The 19954-nt window shown below is 46.5% G+C and overlaps 1 protein-coding gene across 4 annotated transcripts in view; it reads left to right on the forward strand.

The window, feature by feature from the left end:
* Positions 1 to 19954, forward strand: part of CCDC141 (coiled-coil domain containing 141) — a 97134-nt gene that overhangs the window by 18549 nt on the left and 58631 nt on the right. For all 4 annotated transcript variants that reach the window (XM_082200747.1, XM_082200749.1, XM_082200750.1 and 1 more), the window contains exons 3-4: positions 4284 to 4475; positions 12279 to 12387. In XM_082200747.1, the coding sequence (XP_082056873.1) occupies positions 4284 to 4475; positions 12279 to 12387 (301 nt within the window). The remainder of the gene's footprint in view (positions 1 to 4283; positions 4476 to 12278; positions 12388 to 19954) is intronic.

The raw sequence follows: 19954 nt of genomic DNA on the forward strand, positions 1-19954 counted from the left end.
TTTCATGGCCAATGCATATGCTCAGTCCTTAGTGGAATATTTTTGTTTCCCTTTATTTTTCCGCAATAAGTAAATGACAGAAACAGTGGAGTTGCCACAGCCAATGTGGGCCATTGAAGGCAAGGAGGATGAAAATGGTGACGAGAAGCAGCAGTCAAGGGAACAAACTCAGGGTTGGAGTTTTATTAAACCCTTGGTGGTCTTTGGCATAGTCAGGGCTTTTTTTCAGCTGGAACTTGACAGGACTCAGTAGCAGTGGCTACATTATTACATGAGCACTGTTCCACAGCATTTGATATTTTTGTTTACATACATTCATTCAAAATAAGATGGGTTTATGAAGCAATTCTATATCCTCCCACCACGCTGACGAAGAATTCTATGAAACAGTAGTCAATATCCAGAATCACTGTTTAGTGTTGGACATTATATTTGCTGAATACACAAAGCTTCACAGCTTGTCTTTCATCGTACAAAGTCTGGTACCTCGCTTCATTTCAAGATTTTCAGAGACTTTGAGACTAAAGATTTCATTTTGGACTTGTTATGGTTTGAAGGAATTCTGTAAAAGATTGTTTATTGCGTATGTACATGGTCTTTGTGTTGCCTAGACCAGTGTTTCCCAACCACTGTTCCGCGGCACACTAGTGTGCCGCGAGATGTTGCCTGGTGTGCCGCGGGGAAAATTAAAAAATTCGAAAGATTATTTTTTTAAAGTCAAATTTTCGATTGGGGCGCCGTCACTAGATGACCCCTGGGGTTCCCTCCCTCCCTCCCGCTCTGCGCCTCCCTCCTTCTCCTCCTCCTCCGGGGAGGCCCTTCCTGGCTCTCGGCCAAGGCTTGGCGGCTGCCACTCACTCACTCGCTCGCCCACCCGTCCCTCCATCCCTGCACCCGGCCTCTCCCCCTCCGTCCCCGGCGCGGGGGCTGCCGGGATCCGTAGTCCCCTCGCCCTTGGGCTCCGCGCCCGCGCGGGGTGCGCGAACTACGTTTCCCAGCGTGGCCTGGCGGGCCGGGCGTTTTGTTTGAAGCGCTCTTCTCCCGGCCATGGAATGAGCGCGGCGGCGGCAGCCGGGCGGGCAGGGGCTCTTCCGCGCAGACCCCGCGCAGCCTGCCTGCGCCCCCGCGGAGATCGGGCGGCAGGATGGAGCCCGGGGATCCCCGCGGAGGCGGAGCGGCGGAGGCAGAGGCTGCCCCCCAGGTAGGGCTGCGTCGGGGGGGGGGTTATTTTTGCAATGCTGCATCCGCGCCGGAGGGGACGCATCGGACTGCGGGGAGACCCCTTGGCGGGCGTGCAAGACAATGCGGGCGTGCAAGGCAATGCATGCGTGCAGGCGTTGCATGGAGTGCAGTGCAATGCAATGGCAACGCGGCGCCCTGCATGCATGCATGCAACTTCCACCGGCGCTCCGGACTTGGCAGGTGAGGGGGGTCCCCAGTGGGCGGCAGAGAGAGCCGGGAGGGCGAAGGGGAGCCGGGGGGGAGCAGCGCTGCTCCCCGAGCCAAGCCCGGGGGGAAACTTCGGCGTCGTTGCGCCGGGTGTTGGAAGCGGAGGCTGGCGGGGGCCCCTCACCTGCAAAACCTGGTCGCCTCTCATATATTTCGTGCATTGCATTCATCACCCGCTTTCTCCTCCAAGGAGCTCCCCGGGGCGCGTGTGGTTCTCCCCGTGTTATCCTCGCAACAACAGCCCTGCGAGGTGGGTCAGGCGAGTGGCCCAAGGGAGCACCCAGGGATTGTCCTGGCCAGGTGGGGTGATTTGAACCCTGCTCTCTGCCCAGTCTTCGTCCTCATTTAGCCCCCACATGTGCATGACTGTGCATGACTGAGGTTTTTCCCCCTCGTCTTGGCTATGGTGTGAGTCTGTGCTGTTAATTAATGGGGTTCTGCCTTCGGAGAAGATGAGCCAGCCCTCAAGGAGGTGATTATGTAATTTGCTAGCAATGCATGTCCCTCCCGGCGTGACGCTGCGCGCTGACGTCACGGGGCTGTAATGGTGGTGTGCCTCGAGATTTTTTTCATGAAACAAGTGTGCCTTTGCTCAAAAAAGGTTGGGAAACACTGGCCTAGACATTGCTGAAGAAATCAGTTCTGGCACCTCTCAGGTGGGCGCCATTGCCATTATAAGAGAACGAGGGAGGCATTCGTGGCGAGTTTGGCACTTCTTTTTCTAGAAAAATAGCACTAGGGATTGTGGTCACTAGTGCTCATGTAAATTTTCAATAACTTCATCCCACCACCACTCATCCCCAAGATCTGATGGGGAGGCAAGGCTTAGCCCTCATCATGAGATCCAAAGGACAAGTGAAGCACCCATGAAACAGATGCTTCTATTATCCAAAAAAGTTACCAGGGAAACCCCTAACGCTTGTTGTTGTTTAGTTGTGTCCGACTCTTCGTGACCCCATGGACCAGAGCATGCCAGGCACTCCTGCCATCCACTGCCTCCTGCAGTTTGGTCAAACTAACGCTAAGGACATGTGTTTTGTTTCCAGTACATTTTAATGCCCCACAGATAACAATATTCAGAGGAAATCTTTGTAGCAGCTTCACAGAACTCTGTATTTACTTGTTTTTGTTTATGCATGATTCCTATTTCAAATGCTAATTATTAATTAGTGACCCTTTCTTCATTTCCCCCCCTGACAACTATTAATATCTCTTTTTAATTAAGGAATAATAGTTCCATTATTTTCTGAAATGTGTTTCTCAAAAGCTTTTCTTTGAAGAAGGGCAGATTAACAGCCTATTCAGATGCAACCCATCACCGACACAGAGGATAACGTTGGGTGGTGTCTTGGGAGAAACCGGGAGATTATGATTCTGAGTTTAGCGCAATGATGAATTAGTGTTCTATTATTTCCTATTCTCAGCTCAGCCTCTATCAGGAGAATTTCAGATTTTCCTATCTTCGGTTCTGATTACAGTCTGTATCAGGAGAATGAGTTATCCTGGACTTTAATTTGCCTATTACAGGTTCCTCATTTCATTATACATTCTTACTGATAGCAGCACCAAATGTAACAGCAGAAATTGGCACTCCATTCATCCATTGTCACGATAAAGACTCCAGATGAAAATAGCCAAACATAAATCAGGTCTCTGGAAGACACTCTGAAGATTTTAAAATGAAAAGAACATGCAGCATTTGTTACTCTTTATAGCAAAGACAGTAAAAGAACAGAAAGTGAAAGGACTTGTTCAGAGGCAAACTTACAGACTACTTTAATTTGAACAATGAATAAATTAGAGGGTGTTCCCTAACACCTTTCACTGTTGCAGGTATTACTGTAACTAAATGGAAAAGACCCTGATGTTGGGAAAGATGGAGGGCACAAGGAGAAGGGGACGACAGAGGATGAGATGGTTGGACAGTGTTCTCGAAGCTACTCTAATATGAGTCTGACCAAACTGTGGGAAGCAGTGGAAGACAGGAGTGCCTGGCGTGCTCTGGTCCATGGAGTCACCAAGAGTCAGACACAACTAAACGACTAAACAACAACAACAACAGCAGCAGCAAATGCAAAGGAGAACAGAGCTTCTGTATATTTAACCATTCTGAGCATATGATGCAGATTTTAGATGTAGATGTTCTTCAGTGTAAGTCACTTGGAGACCTACTTGTGACAAAGACAAGAGACTGTTTGTTGTTTAGTCGTTTAGTCGTGTCCGACTCTTCATGAGCCAGAATCTTCCAAAATGTAATTATAACCAAGTCCCATTGAAAGCACTGAAATGAAACTTGTCCATGATTAACAAGTCCCATGACTCCAGTCTCTCTATTACATTTCATTTAATTGTTTCCCAGGTAAAGAAAACAACTCTATTGAGATCTAGAGCAGGCTTCCTCAACCTCGACCCTCCAGGTGTTTTGAGACTACAATTCCCAGCATCCCTGACCACTGGTCCTGCTAGCTAGGGATCATGGGAGATGTAGGCCAAAAACATCTGGAGGGCCAAGGTTGAGGAAGCCTGATATAGAGGGCATATCAAGGGCCACTTGTTCCTCACCTACTGAGGTTAGGTGAGTGGAAAGAGCACATCAGGCCTCCTATTGCTACCCCAGGTCTGGGCGCCTAAGCCCTCCTCCCAGGAGCTTTCAGCACCAGGTGTAAACAGGTTTACATTCTTGGAAAAACCTAACCAACAAATAAAATTTACTGGTGCAATTTTGAGCTCTGTTGACAACAAGACTTGCACATATAATGAGGTGGGGTGCCATCCATGGTGTTTTAAGAATTTAATTTCTGATGGGTTCATGTTCTCTGTTCTTCCCTTCTCAGCCTTTGGAAGAACAAGTCTGGGACCTGTTGCGCGAAGCGGACAAGACTGCAGCTGAAGCCAAAGATAAAAGCCAGGTGTATGATGCTATGGCAGAAACCATGGGAGATGCATGGGATTCTCTTGTTATTGTCCTGGAGAAGCGCAAGGCGCTTTTGGAGCTGACTTCTGATTTTTTTGAAAATGCGCTGGAGGTTCGTATGTAGAAAAAAATAATTGTAAAATTATATTTTTTAAAGTAACATATAAAACAATATATTTCAGTTTGTTTGGTTAAAAAAGCAACAACAAAACACCATTCCAACTAACCCACAAAACACTGGGCTGGTATGTTAGACCTTGAAGCCCTTTGGTCAGATTCAGCAGAGCTCTTCTTACTTGCCCTGAGGGAGAATCACCACTGCTTGAACTTAAATAAGATCCCAAAGCACGATGAAATCCATGACTGTTTTGTGGTTTGTTTGTATTTATGCTGAGCTTGAAAGTGGGTCATTCTCTGTAACACTTAACTCTAAAGAAAAATCTTTTGTGGGCAGAATTCAAGCATGTGCCAGTAATTTAGGTTTACACCGCTTAAAGTGGATTAAATTGCATCCTGTCGTCCTGGCAAGATAAATTCACTTGTTTTGGTTTTTTTTTTTAGAAAACTGTCTTTTTGCCGAGGAACTTCACTGAGAAGTGTAGGATAGATGAATGATTGACAGAAAGACACCCCACAAGCAAGTTACAATGAACGTTCAGTGTTGTGTACTTGCCCAACAAATCAGAACGAATGCCAAAGATCAGACATAGTCAAATCTCTCCGTAAGCTTTGTGGAAGCAAATCAGGATGAATGCTGAATAAACAGGTCATACCTTGTTTACAACATTTCATTACAATAGAAAGAAATGTATGATAAAATCAGGCGTGCTTCTGCTTCAGCTGAAAAGGGAATGATCAGGACAAAATCTGGAGTGAAAATATCTGGGGAAAGTATTCCAGTATTGTGGTATCTTACCTAAGGATAATCTAAACATATAGATGTTGTAAAATTAGATAGCTGCAAAGGTTATTGATGTGTTGGGAGTCACCTTGAGGAATATCAGAGCCTCCAAATTCAGCTTGAGATGCTGCATCATCTGAAAGTCTGTGACAATTTAGGGACGGGTGGTTCCTTTCTTTAAAAGTACTCACTCAGCTTATTGAAATTACCCTAGATTCCTGGGGATTATTTAGGAGCCATTTCTGATTCCTTCTGTATTCCTTATATGTTTCACCTGTTTAGGAGTCTTCAAATTTGCCTTGATAATGCTAAATACTAGTTTTATTTATTTTTATAGCGGCATCCCTGCGTATGCTTCTTTACAAATAATATTGTAAGGGGCTTACGATCTTCAAAACAGATTTGAAGACATAAGAGGTGGTATTGGGACTGGCAGCGGACCTCAGGCCCCCTGGGCATGGTTCTAACAATGTGTCACTAATGGATTTGGGGCAGTGCTTTTGAAAGGGAGCTAAACTTGGCTCCAATCCATGGTGGCCATCTGCCGTCTTACGTTACCCAAAATCCAGTGCCCTGACCCATAGATCTATGCAAGCCATAGTCCTACTGAAACTACAGACGTATTAATACATTTCATAGATCAGTGGACCAGGGCATTACATTGCGGGTAACTTAAAATGGCAGGTGGCCACTGCAGATGGGAGCTAAGCTGTTCAAAAGTGACCCTGTCTACTGAGAAGTGCCTCTAGTTTGGACACCGTGCTAAGCCAGGGATTGTGGCCTGCTGCTTCTGCTTGTGCTGGGGAAGGAGCAGTCCTGGCAAAGTAACAGAAGAAGGGAGAAAGCAATCTGAACTGAACAAGAAAAGCATTTTTATCCCCTCCAGCATAATGCCATTTCCCTGTAACCAGGCTGTGGGGAGGTTGGACACTGCATGAAAGGAAATGGGGCAGAAGAATGATTAAGCACTCCTCATGCTTTGCTGGTTTTCCCGGTAGTGATGTATGGCAGTGAGAGCTGGACCATAAAGAAGGCTGATCGCCAAAGAATTGATGCTTTTGAATTATGGTGCTGGAGGAGACTCTTGAGAGTCCCATGGACTGCAAGAAGATCAAACCTCTCCATTCTGAAGGAAATCAGCCCTGAGTGCTCACTGGAAGGACAGATCGTGAAGCTGGGGCTCCAATACTTTGGCCACCTCACGAGAAGAGAAGACTCCCTGGAAAAGACCCTGATGTTGGGAAAAGATGGAGGGCACAAGGAGAAGGGGACGACAGAGGACGAGATGGTTGGACAGTGTTCTTGAAGCTACCAACATGAGTTTGACCAAACTGGCAGTTGAAGGCAGTGGAAGACAAGAGTCCCTGGCATGCTCTGGTCCATGGGGTCATGAAGAGTCGGGCACGACTAAACGACTAAACAACAACAACATGCTTTGCTTATCTGCTACAAGTTGCATCCTTTTCATGAAGAAGCTTCAGCAAAGATACTGGCTTGTTTGATGCTGAAAATGTACATTAGCCAGGTCTATAATTTCCCCCCTCTCCCTTAGTTATGCACACCAGCCCTTCCCTTCCCTTCCCTTTCCAATGGCCCATTAAGTTCATTTCAAAAGAAATTATTTCACTCCCAGAGCCTTCTGGTGGTTCCCTCACTGCGGGGAAGTGAGGTTACAAGGAACCTGGCTGAGGGCCTTCTTGGTAGTGGTGCCCACCCTTTGGAATGCCCTCCCATCAGATGTCAAGGAAATAAGCAACTTTCTGAAGGCAGCCCTGTATAGGGAAGCTTTTAATGTTTAATGTTTTATTTTGTTTTTATATATGTTGGCAGCCGCCCAGAGTGGCTGGGGCAACCCAGTCAGATGGGCGGGGTATTATTATTATTATTATTATTATTATTATTACAGTGGTACCCCGCAAGACGAATGCCTCACAAGACGGAAAACCCGCAAGACGAAAAGGTTTTCTGTTTTGGAGGCGCTTCGCAAGACGAATTTCCCTATGGGCTTGCATCGCAAGACGAAATCCCATAGGGAAATGCTGGCAGTCGGGAGCAAAGACTTTCGCCCACAGCCGGCCTTCAGAAGAGGACCTCTTCTGAAGGCCGGCGGGGGGCAAAAGTCTTTGCTCCCCCGCCTGCCTTCCCCCCGCCTGCCCCGGGCGATCTTAAAATGCTGGCGGGCGGGAGCGAAGCGTTCGCTGCCGACCCCCAGCATTTTAAAATCTCCCCGTGTCCCCCGTGTCGCTCCCGACCTTCAGCATTTTAAAACGCTGTTCCGAAGGGGGGGGCGGGAACACCTGCCCCAGCCGCCCCACTTCGGAACGCTGTTCCGAAGCGGGGAGGGGGGGCGGGAACATCTGCTCCAGCCGCCCCGCTTCGGAACGCTGTTCCGAAGCGGGGAGGGGGGGCGGGAACATCTGCCCCAGCCGCCCCACTTCGGAACGCTGTTCCGAAGCGGGGAGGGGGGGGCGGGAACATCTGCCCCAGCCGCCCCACTTCGGAACGCTGTTCCGAAGCGGGGCTGGGGGTGGGAACACCTTCAGAAGGCGGGCAGGGGGCGAAAGTCTTTGTCCCCCCTGCCTGCCTTCCCAGGGGCTTTTAAATCGCCCCGGACAGCGGAGAAGTCCTCCGCTGTCCGGGGCGATTTTAAAATGCCGCCCGCCAGCATTTTAAGATCACCCGGACAGCGGAGAAGTCCTCCGCTGTCCCGGGTTTTTTAAAATGCTGGGGTGGGAAGAAAAGCCCTTGTCCCCCCCCCAGCCTTCAGAAGAGATCGGGGGACAGACTGTCCCCGGACCTGGTCTGAAGGCGGTTTCACTGGGAACGCATTAATTGATTTTCAATGCATTCCTATGGGAAACCGTGCATCGCAAGACGAAAAACTCGCAAGACGAAGAGACTTGCGGAACGAATTAATTTTGTCTTGCGAGGCACCACTGTATTATTATTATTATTATTATTATTATTATTATTATTATTATTATTTGCCTCTTCTCTAGCTTGGGGAGCAGAGCAAGTTCTCATCTCCACCTTTCTGTTATACTATACCAGCTTTGAATCATGACCCAGTGTAGGAAAAGCAGCAATATGTAAATTCCCAGGTGTTATTTATGGCACCCGCTATTGCAATTCTGGATTGAAGCAAATACCTCTAAGAAGAACACAAAAAAGTGACTAGCAGACAGTTTGTTAGAGCATTGGGTTTTTTGCTCTCAGAGTACTGTGAGGCAGCAGGAGTGGGACCAAGGATCAGGCCTCGTGTCCTGAAACATCCAAGCAGAGGGGCGAATGGGAAATGTCATATTGACTTAAAATGGAAATACTGGAAAATTCTCACTGAAATGTTTTGCTTTAAATGACAGAATGTGATTATGTGTAATCTTTGTTTTATTATGATAAAGTGCAAGCCTCATCTCTGGGATATTCTTTAATGAAAATCAGAAGTCAAATCCCAAACGTTGAAGGATAATGGATTTGTTTTATATCGTAAAGAGCATTAAAAAAAAACCCAGGATGGAACATGTGAGGAAAAGCAGGCAGAGCAGAAGGCTTATTTCTCATCATCTTTCTTAATTTCATCTGAAGTTTCTGCACCCCCAACTTCTGAGATTTGCCTGATTATTTATTTATTTCACTCCGACAGTTTCAGCCCACAGGATATTTGCCCTACTTAAAATGCAGCGTGAGATTTAGAAAGAAGCAAAAATGATGCCAAGGTTGCATGTTGCTTAAATACAAACTTCTAATGTTCACTAAACAAAAAAACAAAAACCGTTTCCTTTTGCCCCTGCCATATTTGGTGGGCTGGACTGTGTGTGTGTGTGTGTGTGTGTGTGTGTGTGCCCCCCAACGTGCCCCCAGCCCCACCCCCAAACAATAGGAGGCAATGCTATTATAGCAAAATGACTAGGAAAATCTAGTGAGGTGCCTGTCAGCCATGCATGCATGCATTGCCAATTTCCATCTTAGATGTATACTCTATGTGGGACTACCCTTGAAGGCCATTCGGAAACAGCCTTTAATCCAGAACGTCAAGGTTATAGGCTAGTACTCACTGCCTGGAGCAATACAGGTCCTTAGGCCACTTTATTGGTTCACAATTAGTTAACAGTTGTTGCAGTTCTGAGTACTTGTTTTGATATTTACAGTCCTAAGAAGTTTGGACCCAGGGCACTTAAAGGACAGCATGCTCCCGTAAGAACCTGCCCATTTGCTTAAGTTATTGTTTGATGTCCTGCTGTACGTTCTTCCTCCTTCTGAGGATAGGATGATGGCTGCTAATGTGTGAGGTCTTTTCCGTGGTGGTCCTTTGGTTATAGAACTGCATCTTCAGGAAGTTCTGTCTGCTATTCTTCTACCTCTCCTTCAGGAAACAGCTTAAAAGATTCCTATTCCGGTGGCATTTTGAGCTGGATGTGGCTTGAGTATTTATACTGATGTGATTTTGTTTGTTTATCTTGCTGCTAGGTGTTACAATTTGAATCGTTCTCGGTTGGATTTCAAGGAGTGGCTTATATTTTTGTCTTTTTGTAATTGTATGGATTGTCAGCCTCCTTGGTTTTGGGTAGAGCCAGAAGACAGGGTATAAACATGTTGTTGTTGTTGTTGTTGTTACTACCTTCTGCCTTTGAGTATATGGCTTTTCAGGGTTCTTTCTTCTATGATTCTCTGCCTCCTGAATGTAAATTGGAAAATTGATGTGCTTATTATTGAGTTAGAAGTTAATGTAATTTGCTTCAAGCAATAGGTTGTATTCAATTGTTTCCATACACTGGCAGAAGGTTCGTTCCACTAGAGCTCTGGGTTAGCTGAATCCTGGCTGTTAAAACTACACAGAAGCTGCCTCTGTCTGGCATTTCCTTCAAAATCACCCTAATTCATGATGATTTGTCTAAAATGCATGTGTATCTTCCATGCCAGCAGCAGCTATCACCACAAATGTACATCACCGGGGTGGAAGCCCTCCATGCATGTAGTGCTATAAACCACATAATGAATATGCTGCTAGACTTTACAGCCCCAGGATTCAGGGCTCTTTTCAGCCCCTGCCATTTGGCGTCTCGTTAATGTGTTAATTGGTGCAAGGACACTAAACAGCAGAAGTTCAATACAAGGCGGCGTAAGCCTTTGCTGGCTATATGCAGCCTGTGAGGCTTACATTACTCTCCTGCCGCTCCTTCCCTTAAGAGTATTGTGACAATGAAGATTGAAAAGTTAGGGCTTGTCCCAAAAATACCTCAAGATGAGCTTCCTATTTTAATCTTAAAATTTCAAAGCGTTATTTTAAAGAGATTGTTTTGTTGCATGTTTTCGCTATAAATGTTGATATTTTTTATATTCTAGTGGGATGGAGTCATTCTGAATTTTCATTATGGGTGTTTAAATGTTAATGCTTGTACTTTGTAAGCTGCTTAGAAGCCTGTTTGGCTTTAAGTGGTATATTAATTGTTGTCCTCTTCACTCTGGTTCTTGTCGTATTCCGATTCTTGAGGACTAATGGTTTGGGGCCACGACTTCTGGTCCTGTCGCAGCATCATATCCTTGGCTGGCTCTGCCCTTTTGAGCTGTGTGAAGGAACCTATGAGTGTATAGCTGGCTTGTTACCACTGCCAAACACATGTGGAAACCAGAGGAACAAAGCCAAACAGGTGAAGAAGCTGCAGACATGCCATTGTCAAGAGCATGGAAAGGAAGCACAGTCCCACTTCCACTCCATTCATTAGAGCTCCACATGGATGGCTAATGGGTGAATAGGGCAGCGGGCTGCAATTGCTCCTAAAACATTGGCTGGCCCCTACTCATCCAGAGGCACATAGGTGGCAGCCATTGTGTTCTGCATGGTGAATGCTGGCAAATCTTTTCCTTTCTGCTCTTTGGCAACTTAACAGGCCTCACTTAATTGAAAGTACACTCATTTGGAATCAAAGGGACTTTCTTCCAAGATGATTGCATTTGGGATCATGGTTTATTTGATGGCTACTGGCTAATCTTGGCTATCCAGGTGCTGATTGACCTCTATATAAAGGCCTTGCACTTGCAATGCTGAGAGCATAGTGAGCAAGGGGTGCCAAGCATGCCCATTTCTGTTAGATCCAACAGTTCTGATTACTTGTTTAGGGTGGCAGGACTGAATACATCAACAGACAAAGCTGTCCTATACAGGATTGGTAGATCTATCTCAGTACAGTGGTACCTCGGGTTACAGATGCTTCAGGTTACATACGCTTCAGGTTACAGACTCCGCTAACCCAGAAATAGTACCTCAGGTTAAGAACTTTGCTTCAGGATGAGAACAGAAATTGTGCTCCGGTGGCGCCGCGGCAGCGGGAGGCCCCACTAGCTAAAGTGGTGCTTCAGGTTAAGTACAGTTTCAGGTTAAGAACGGACCTCTGGAACGAATTAAGTACTTAACCCGAGGTACCACTGTACTAGCTGTGGCTCTCTAGAGTTTCAGGCAAAAGTCTTCTCCAGCCCTCCCTGGAAATGCCAGAAACTGAAGCCGGGACTGTCTGTGAGCAAAGTATGTGTTTTTGCAATAACTGACCTACAGTTCTTCCTTTAGTTACCCCATTTCCATCTCCCCTCCCTTCCATTGGGTGATCAGTGCCATTTGCTCTGCAAAGAGATCCTCATAGGCAGCAGTGCAGTACACATGCAGTCCAGTGCTGTGCATTAGGTTAGACTCCTTGGGCCAGAACTGTAGACACTAGCACTGTTCATTCCAGTGGTTTTCACCAAAGAACCCAAGGCTTTTTCACAAGTCTTCTTCCCTACCCAACCCTACCCCAGCATTGGTGCACATGGCTGCCATGACTGTTAGAGCTGGAAAACAGATCAAGTCTACTAATTCTCAAAAAGACAATTGCAGGATAAAGGATATGCTGGGCCATCACTGTAAATGCTTCCCACCTTTCTGAGAGCTTACACTAAGACCTGAGATGAGACTTTTCAGTTGGGATGTTGTCACGTGTAACTAAATTGTGTTTTCTGTCATCCTTCTTGGCTCTTCAACAGTTTGCAATCAAAATCGACCAAGTTGAAGATTTCCTGAAGAATTCCCAAGAGTTTGAGAATCCAGAATCTCTGAGAGCAATCTTGCATCAGCATGAACAACATACAAGAGGTACAGATGGGTATTCCCCCCTTCTTCTTTAATTTAGAAGATTCCTAATTATTACATATTTAGAATTGGGTCGTGGATAAATGCTGCTTACAACTTCTGTTGAAGGAAGTGAAAGTCTAAAGTAATTTTTCTGGACTGCTGTTCTAATTTTACTAGTACTTGAAATTATAAACATGTAAAGGTTTGCCTACCTTTCCTTATTCTATTTTCATTTCTTTCCTCCCTCCTCCTTTCCTAACTTTTTTTAAAAAAACAGTTCCATTTCTCCCTAGAGCCCAGTCTTGCCTGATTTTCAGTGTAGTCTATCATAGGAAAGAAGTTGAGCAGTTGGGGGAGTGGTGCAGGAAAAACAACATACTCCTTAACTTAAAGAAAACAAAAGAGATTATTGTGGACTTTAGGAAATGTAAATTGAATATTCAGCCACTTATTATTGAGGGGAAGTGCGTGGAACAGGTCTCTGTGTTTCGATTTCTGGGAATGGGGAGAACTGGAGAGAACTGGAGAGAAAACAGCAAAGACCTGATGAAGAGAGCACAATAGAGGTTATATTTTCTGAGAATCCTCTGGAAAAATAATCTCTCAAAGGACCTGTTGATGGCATTTTACCATTGTACTGTTGAGAGTGTATTAACACGTGGTCTGTGTGTGTGGTTTGGGAGCTGCACGGTCAGGGAAAAAGCAATGTGGTCCAGGGTTTTAAAGACTGCGGAGAGAATAATTGGGTGCACTCTCCCTACCTTGGATCAAATCTATGCTTCCAGGTGCCATAAGAAAGCTGCAGAGATTGTGCAGGTTAGTGCGCACCCCAGTAATGATCTCTTTCAGCTTCTGCCTTCTGGAAGAAGGTACAGGGTTATAAAGACTAGGACTAGCCGCCTGAGAAACAGTTTCTATTCAAATGCGATTTTGGTTTTAAACGCAGTGTAAGGTAGTCTCTATGGGAATATATTGTATTTAATTATGGGGTATCAGAGTTTTTAGGGGGCTAACCAGGCTGGGATAGCAGGCTTGTTGGTTTTTGAATGTCTGATGTAGATTTTCAATTTTGTCGTTCTGTATGGGACAATGGCAATATCGTATCATAGTGGGTGGGAACCTGTGGCCTGACTTCCTGTGAGTTGGAAGTCTGGAGAAGAGAAGGAGTGGGAAAGGGAGAAGCTTAATGTGTGGAACAGCAGAAGGTCTGGGCAAAAATCCTTCTTCAGCGAATCAGTTCAGGCCTCTGGCAAGAGTGATGTGTCCCTCCCCAAGCGAGTGAGGATGAAGTAGGCGTGAGCGAGCCCCCCAAAAGCTTAAGGGTCCTCAGCAATAGTGTGGAACATATGGGGCAATAGATGAGGGTGCCCTCCCCAAAATCTATAGATGAGGGTAGTTCTCCCAAATCAAATGGAAGGTACTTTCTGCAGCCATAGTAGAGCCTGCTGAAGACGACGTAAGCCTGATTTCCCCCCTCCTCCAGCAGTCCATGTGCTCCATCATACTATTGAGGTTCCCCAGTTCTCCTGTTCAAAAGGCTTTTCATGAGCTTTAGCAGAGAGCAAAGGGTTGAGAATTCCCCAGCTTCAGTACTCCTTGTACTTATAGTAGGTTGGATGCAATCTCAAAGGAGATGGGTAAAGTAATTACAATTGCATAGGGCAGCAGGATAGCATCCGTCTCCAAAAACGTATCTTAAAAAGCTTGGGGCTTCCTTCTAAGTAACTGTAAAAGACAGGGTCAGGTCAGCCTCCTGTTTGGAGTAAGGTGCTAGGAATCTAGGTATTCCTGCATATGCTATGTTCTGCACCAGTGTGGTCACATGGGAGAGGAAGGAGCACTTGAGTGCTGCCACTGCTGATGGCTAGAGGGCAGTATTGTGGCTGCAAGTTCAGGGCAAGGGGCAACTGGCAGGAGGGCAGTAATAGGGTTTCCCTTAGCTGTATAAACCAGCTGGCATTGGCTGCTTGGTCTGAAGAACTATTTGCTCAAATGATGACAACTCTCATCCTACCTGTGATGCACACCAACTCATTTGGTTTGCCCGATCACTCGCTTGCCACCCTACCTGCCAGCTCTCAGCTCAACTACTAGCCAGCCTCGCTTCCAGACTACCAGCCCTGATGCTGGAAAGCAATCTGAAAGCGGAACCAAAAATATGCCACAATTCAGAAACGAAACGAATAGTCCCGGGGGAGTGGACATTGGATGAGTTTTACAGTTTTGCCTGCCGCAAATATGCAATTGGGTATATTCCAGAGGAAATGGAATGATGGATTTTTACAAGGCAGTAAGCGTGGCTTCGTGGTGTTCAGCCCCAAATATTTATGACAAGTTTTGCATGGGAAAACAAGTATGTTCCAAATTTCAGTGTACGCTGCATTTCAGGGAAAGGACATTAAAAACAAAACAAAAAACACCCAGCAGCAAATCTTGGAAGCTTGCAATTGGTGTGAGCCAAGCCACCTGGCAGCTGGGCCTAGTTTAGTGGGACTCATCTTGGCATACATTTTTCTGGGAAAGACAATTACCATGACTTTGGAGACCTGCGCTCAAAATGGTATCTGTCAAAGTAGTTTTAAGCAGAGCTGCACCATTGGAACATGGAAGGATAGGAGCCAAAGACATTGGAAGCAAGGTCTGTCAGGGATGACCAAGCCTTGGTGCAGGACCAGTGTTGAGGGTTGGTGTGGTGGAATATATGCCAATGGCTCACAGTCTGGGCAAGGGACCTGCTGCCAAACGCCACCTGCAGTGAGGAGGCAGACTCACTGAGGGAGGACAGAGAGTCCAGGGATGGTATCTCTCCGATTGCATGGAGCCCGGACAGCCCCGTGGTTTTCCACGGATCTGAGGGCAATGAAACAATCGTTGAGACGGCTAGAGCGCCGGTGGCGGATAACTCATTCAGAATCTGACCGGACACAGGTTAGAGCTCAACGTCGAGCCTACCAAGTGGCGATAGCGACGGCGAAGAAGAATTTCTTCACCGCCTCTATTGCATCTGCAGAAAACAGCAGCAGGAGACTTTTTCAGGTGGTTCACAATTTAGCGGAACCACCTGCAACATCGGGGCCCAGTACGGGCCACATGTTCTCCTGCAATGATTTTGCAAAGTTTTTTGCAGATAAAATCACTCAGATTCGGGAAGAAGTAGACTCCACCGTGGGAGCAGGACCGGGGCGGGAGAGTGCTAGAGTTCTGTCTAGTCAAGTTGAGTGGGATCAATTCCAATCTGTTACCTCCGAGGATGTGGACAGGCTGCTTGGACGAGTGAAACCAACCACCTGTCTCCTGGATCCTTGCCCATCCTGGCTTATAAAAGCTAGCTGGGAAGGGCTGGGCGATGGGCTTCGTGGGGTGGTGAATGCTTCCCTCCGTGAGGTAGCCTTCCCAGACCCGCTGAAAGAGGCGGTTATCAAACCGCTTCTTAAAAACCATCTTTAGATGCGGCCACGATGGCCAACTATCACCCAGTCTCAAATCTTCCATTCCTGGGCAAGGTGATTGAGCGAGCGGTTGCCGAACAACTCCAGGCACGCCTGGAAGAAGCGGACCATTTGGATCCCTTCCAGTCGGGATTCAGGCCTCATCATGGGACTGAAACTGCCTTGGTCGCACTGGTTGATGATCTCTGGCGGGCTAGGGACAAAGGTGAGAGCTGTTTCCTAGTTCTGCTGGATCTCTCAGCGGCCTTTGACACCATCGACCATAACATCCTTCTGGACCGTCTAGAGGGGCTGGGAGCTGGGGGCACTGTCATACAGTGGTTCCGCTCCTTCCTCCTGGGCCGTGTCCAGAAAGTGGTGGTGGGGGATGAGTGTTCAGACCCCTGGGCTCTTACTTGTGGGGTGCCTCAGGGTTCTGTCCTCTCCCCCATGCTTTTCAACATTTACATGCAGCTGCTGGGAGAGATCATCAGGAGGTTTGGGCTGGGTGTTCATCAGTATGCGGATGATACCCAGCTCTACCTCTCTTTTAAATCAGAACCAGTGAAGGCGGTGAAGGTCCTGCGTGAGTGTCTGGAGGCGGTTGGAAGATGGATGGCGGCTAACAGATTGAGGTTGAATCCTGACAAGACAGAAGTACTGTTTTGGGGGGACAGGAGGCGGGCAGGTGTGGAGGATTCCCTGGTCCTGAATGGGGTAACTGTGCCCCTGAAGGACCAGGTGCGCAGCCTGGGAGTCATTTTGCACTCACAGCTGTCCATGGAGGCACAGGTCAAATCTGTGTCCAGGGCAGCTGTTTACCAGCTCCATCTGGTACGTAGGCTGAGACCCTATCTGCCTGCGGACTGTCTCGCCAGAGTGGTGCATGCTCTGGTTATCTCCCGCTTGGACTACTGCAATGCGCTCTAAGTGGGGCTACCTTTGAAGGTGACTCGGAAACTACAACTAATCCAGAATGCGGCAGCTAGACTGGTGACTGGGGGCGGCCGCCGGGACCATATAACACCGGTCTTGAAAGACCTACATTGGCTCCCAGTACGTTTCCGAGCACAATTCAAAGTGTTGGTGCTGACCTTTAAAACCCTAAACGGCCTCGGTCCAGTATACCTGAAGGAGCGTCTCCACCCCCATCATTCTGCCCGGACGCTGAGGTCCAGCGCCGAGGGCCTTCCGGCGGTTCCCTCATTGCGAGAAGCAAAGCTACAGGGAACCAGGCAGAGGGCCTTCTCGGTAGTGGCGCCCGCCCTGTGGAACACCCTCCCATCAGATGTCAAAGCGATAAACAACTACCTGACATTCAGAAGACATCTTAAGGCAGCCCTGTTCAGGGAAGTTTTTAACGTGTGATATTTTACTGTATTTTTGGTTTTTATGGAAGCCGCCCAGAGTGGCTGGGGAGGCCCAGCCAGATGGGCGGGGTATAAATAATAAATTATTATTATTATTATTATTATTATTATTATTATTATTATTATTATTATCTTGCCCAATGGTCTTCAGAAAAACTGAAGCCATCCTTGATTGGTGGCAAGAGGCAACTCACAGTTTCCTAGGGACTGTGGCTTACACAAACCATTATGCTTATACACACCCTATATACCAGTCAAATCAGATGGCTTGGGTGTTCGCCAGTCCGGATTTGAACAATCTCTGGTTGAACAGTGCTCCTTTGCCGGCCTGTCTGAAGCCACTCTGCATGGAACTATAGAACTCAGTTTCTGATTCCAGAACCCAACAGCATTATTTTAATGAGTGCATACCTTCATTTTGCTCCTCTCCCAGGTAATGCCGAAAAACGTGATCAGTTTCTGGCACTGGGCAATTGCGTGCTGTATAGGTTGAGTGCTGTTGTCCATCATTGCTGGGAGGCTGGATTAGCAGGATAAAAAGGAAGCCGCAGGCAATGATCCGGCAACATGGAAAGGAAATGTGCAGCAGTCACATTTCCATTTTATGTTGTATCTAGGTATTTAGGATGACTCCGCCCTAGGCAACTGCTGTTTGGTACACCATCTGAAAGTGTCTGTTTCTGTAAAAGCTGCAAAAATACAGCTCCAAGGCTCTTGGCTGCCAAAAACTACACAGAGAAGCTGATGGGATATTTAAAGGGCTTTAAAAAAGCAATGCTAGTTTTAGCACAGTGATGCCAGCAAGCGGCAATTGGGTACAGTAGAAAGAAAGCTCACAAGACACCTTCAGTGGCAATATGCAGTTAAAGCATACACCGTCCAAGAAGTTTAGACCCAAAGGGTGTGTGGTTTCTAAAACAGCTCCTTGTGTATTTCACTCCCTCAATTCTTATTATTTATTACAAGTGGGACCTCCAACGAAATGTTGCAATGTACTCTTACCTTCTAGCATAAATGCAGCAGTTTATTGGAGGTCCCACCTGTGATAAATATTAATAAAATTGGGATATCAAGGAGGGCTTTCTCCCCCCCCCCACCCCTGGATTCTGTTTTTCTTTTTTGCCTGAGGTGCAACATGCCATGGTGTCTGAACATACTGAATCCTCATTGGGCGGCTGTTTTGGGGAGGGGGAACATGACCCCTTAGGGTTTTTTTAAAAATTAAATTTGTTCTTGTGCAAACATCAGGGTTTACCTGAACATGTTGTTTATATAAAGCCTTTTGGATACACAGGCCAACTCTTATTGCTAAATACCTAGCAGTCTAAAGATTTTTTGTTCTAGCGGCTACCTCAACCTTCCAGAGCAGATTTACAGGGGGTGTGGGGCAGAGTGGGGGCACAGGGAGAGGAGAAGGAGGGAAAGTTTTCATTGTGCAGTTAAAACTCATTGCACTAATTTAGCTGGATCCCACCCAACATATTTAAGTAACCTAGGATTTGCATGTGGCACACATTTCCTTTTGAGTGACTAGGTTTGTTATCCAATATATGGATGTTGGTTCAACAAAGTCCTTGCATGCTTTTCGTATTATTTAAATGAGTATGTAACTGTAAACATCACTCCTATGGATGTTGGTTTTCTGCTTTTGAGGGAGGAAGCTATCTTTCTATGAGAAGATTTAACGAAGGGTTAAAAGGGAAGGCTATTCTTAAAAAGAAAAGAAAAATATAGCAAGATACAACCAAGAGTATGTCCCCCAACTGTTAGAGCTTGTTCAGAGCTGTATCTCTGTAGGGTAATGTACAAAACAGCCTAGCTAGGGAACAATTTGTACAGGTTCTTAAAAACTGGAGTCAGCTTTACCACCTAAAACCATTTGGTCACTACTCTTAATTGTGATCTAGAATACATACCAGTTTTCCCCAGTCTGGTGACCTCAAGAGGTTTCGCTGGCTGGGGCAGATGGGATTATAGCCTAAAACATTTGGAGAGCACTAGGTTGAGGAACACGGGTGGCGCTGTGGGTTAAACCACAAAGCCTAGGGCTTGCCGATCAGAAGGTTGGCGGTTCGAATCCCCGCGATGGGGTGAGCTCCTGTTGCTCGGTCCCTGCTCCTGCCAACCTAGCAGTTTGAAAGCACGAAGTGCAAGTAGATAAATAGGTACTGCTTTGGCGGGAAGGTAAACGGCGTTTCCGTGTGCTGCTCTGGTTTTGCCAGAAGTCATGCTGGCCACATGACCTGGAAGCTGTACGCCAGCTCCCTCAGCCAATAAAGCGAGATGAGTGCCGCAACCCCAGGGTCGTCCGCGACTGGACCTAATGGTGAGGGGTCCCTTTACCCTTTACCTAGCTTGAGGAAGGCTGGGATACAGAACCTGGTTCTCTCTGTAAATGAGTTTAACATAGAAACTGAGTTTGATTTCAGTGGAGGTGTAAAATAACAACAACAATTTTATTATTTATATGTCGCCCATCTGGCTGGGTTGCCCCAGTCACCCTGGGCAGCTTCCAACAAAGTATTAAAAAACAGAAAAACTCAAACATTTAAAAAATCTCCCTATACAGGGCTGCCTTCAGATGTCTTTGAAAATTCAGATAGCTGTTTATTTCCTTGACATTTGATATATTTCCAGGCCTGAATAAACTGATATGTTTTAATTGCTATAAAAACAGTATTTCCATACAGTGATCCCTGCCGTATAAACATTACAAATATGACACTAAAGCATCTTGTGGAAACTAAGGACAATTGAAATGTATTTGAAAAGCCTTTCTAATCCTTCATG

Source organism: Podarcis vaucheri (genome assembly GCF_965113315.1).
Source record: "Podarcis vaucheri genome assembly, chromosome: 1".
NCBI classification, from domain to species: domain Eukaryota; kingdom Metazoa; phylum Chordata; class Lepidosauria; order Squamata; family Lacertidae; genus Podarcis; species Podarcis vaucheri.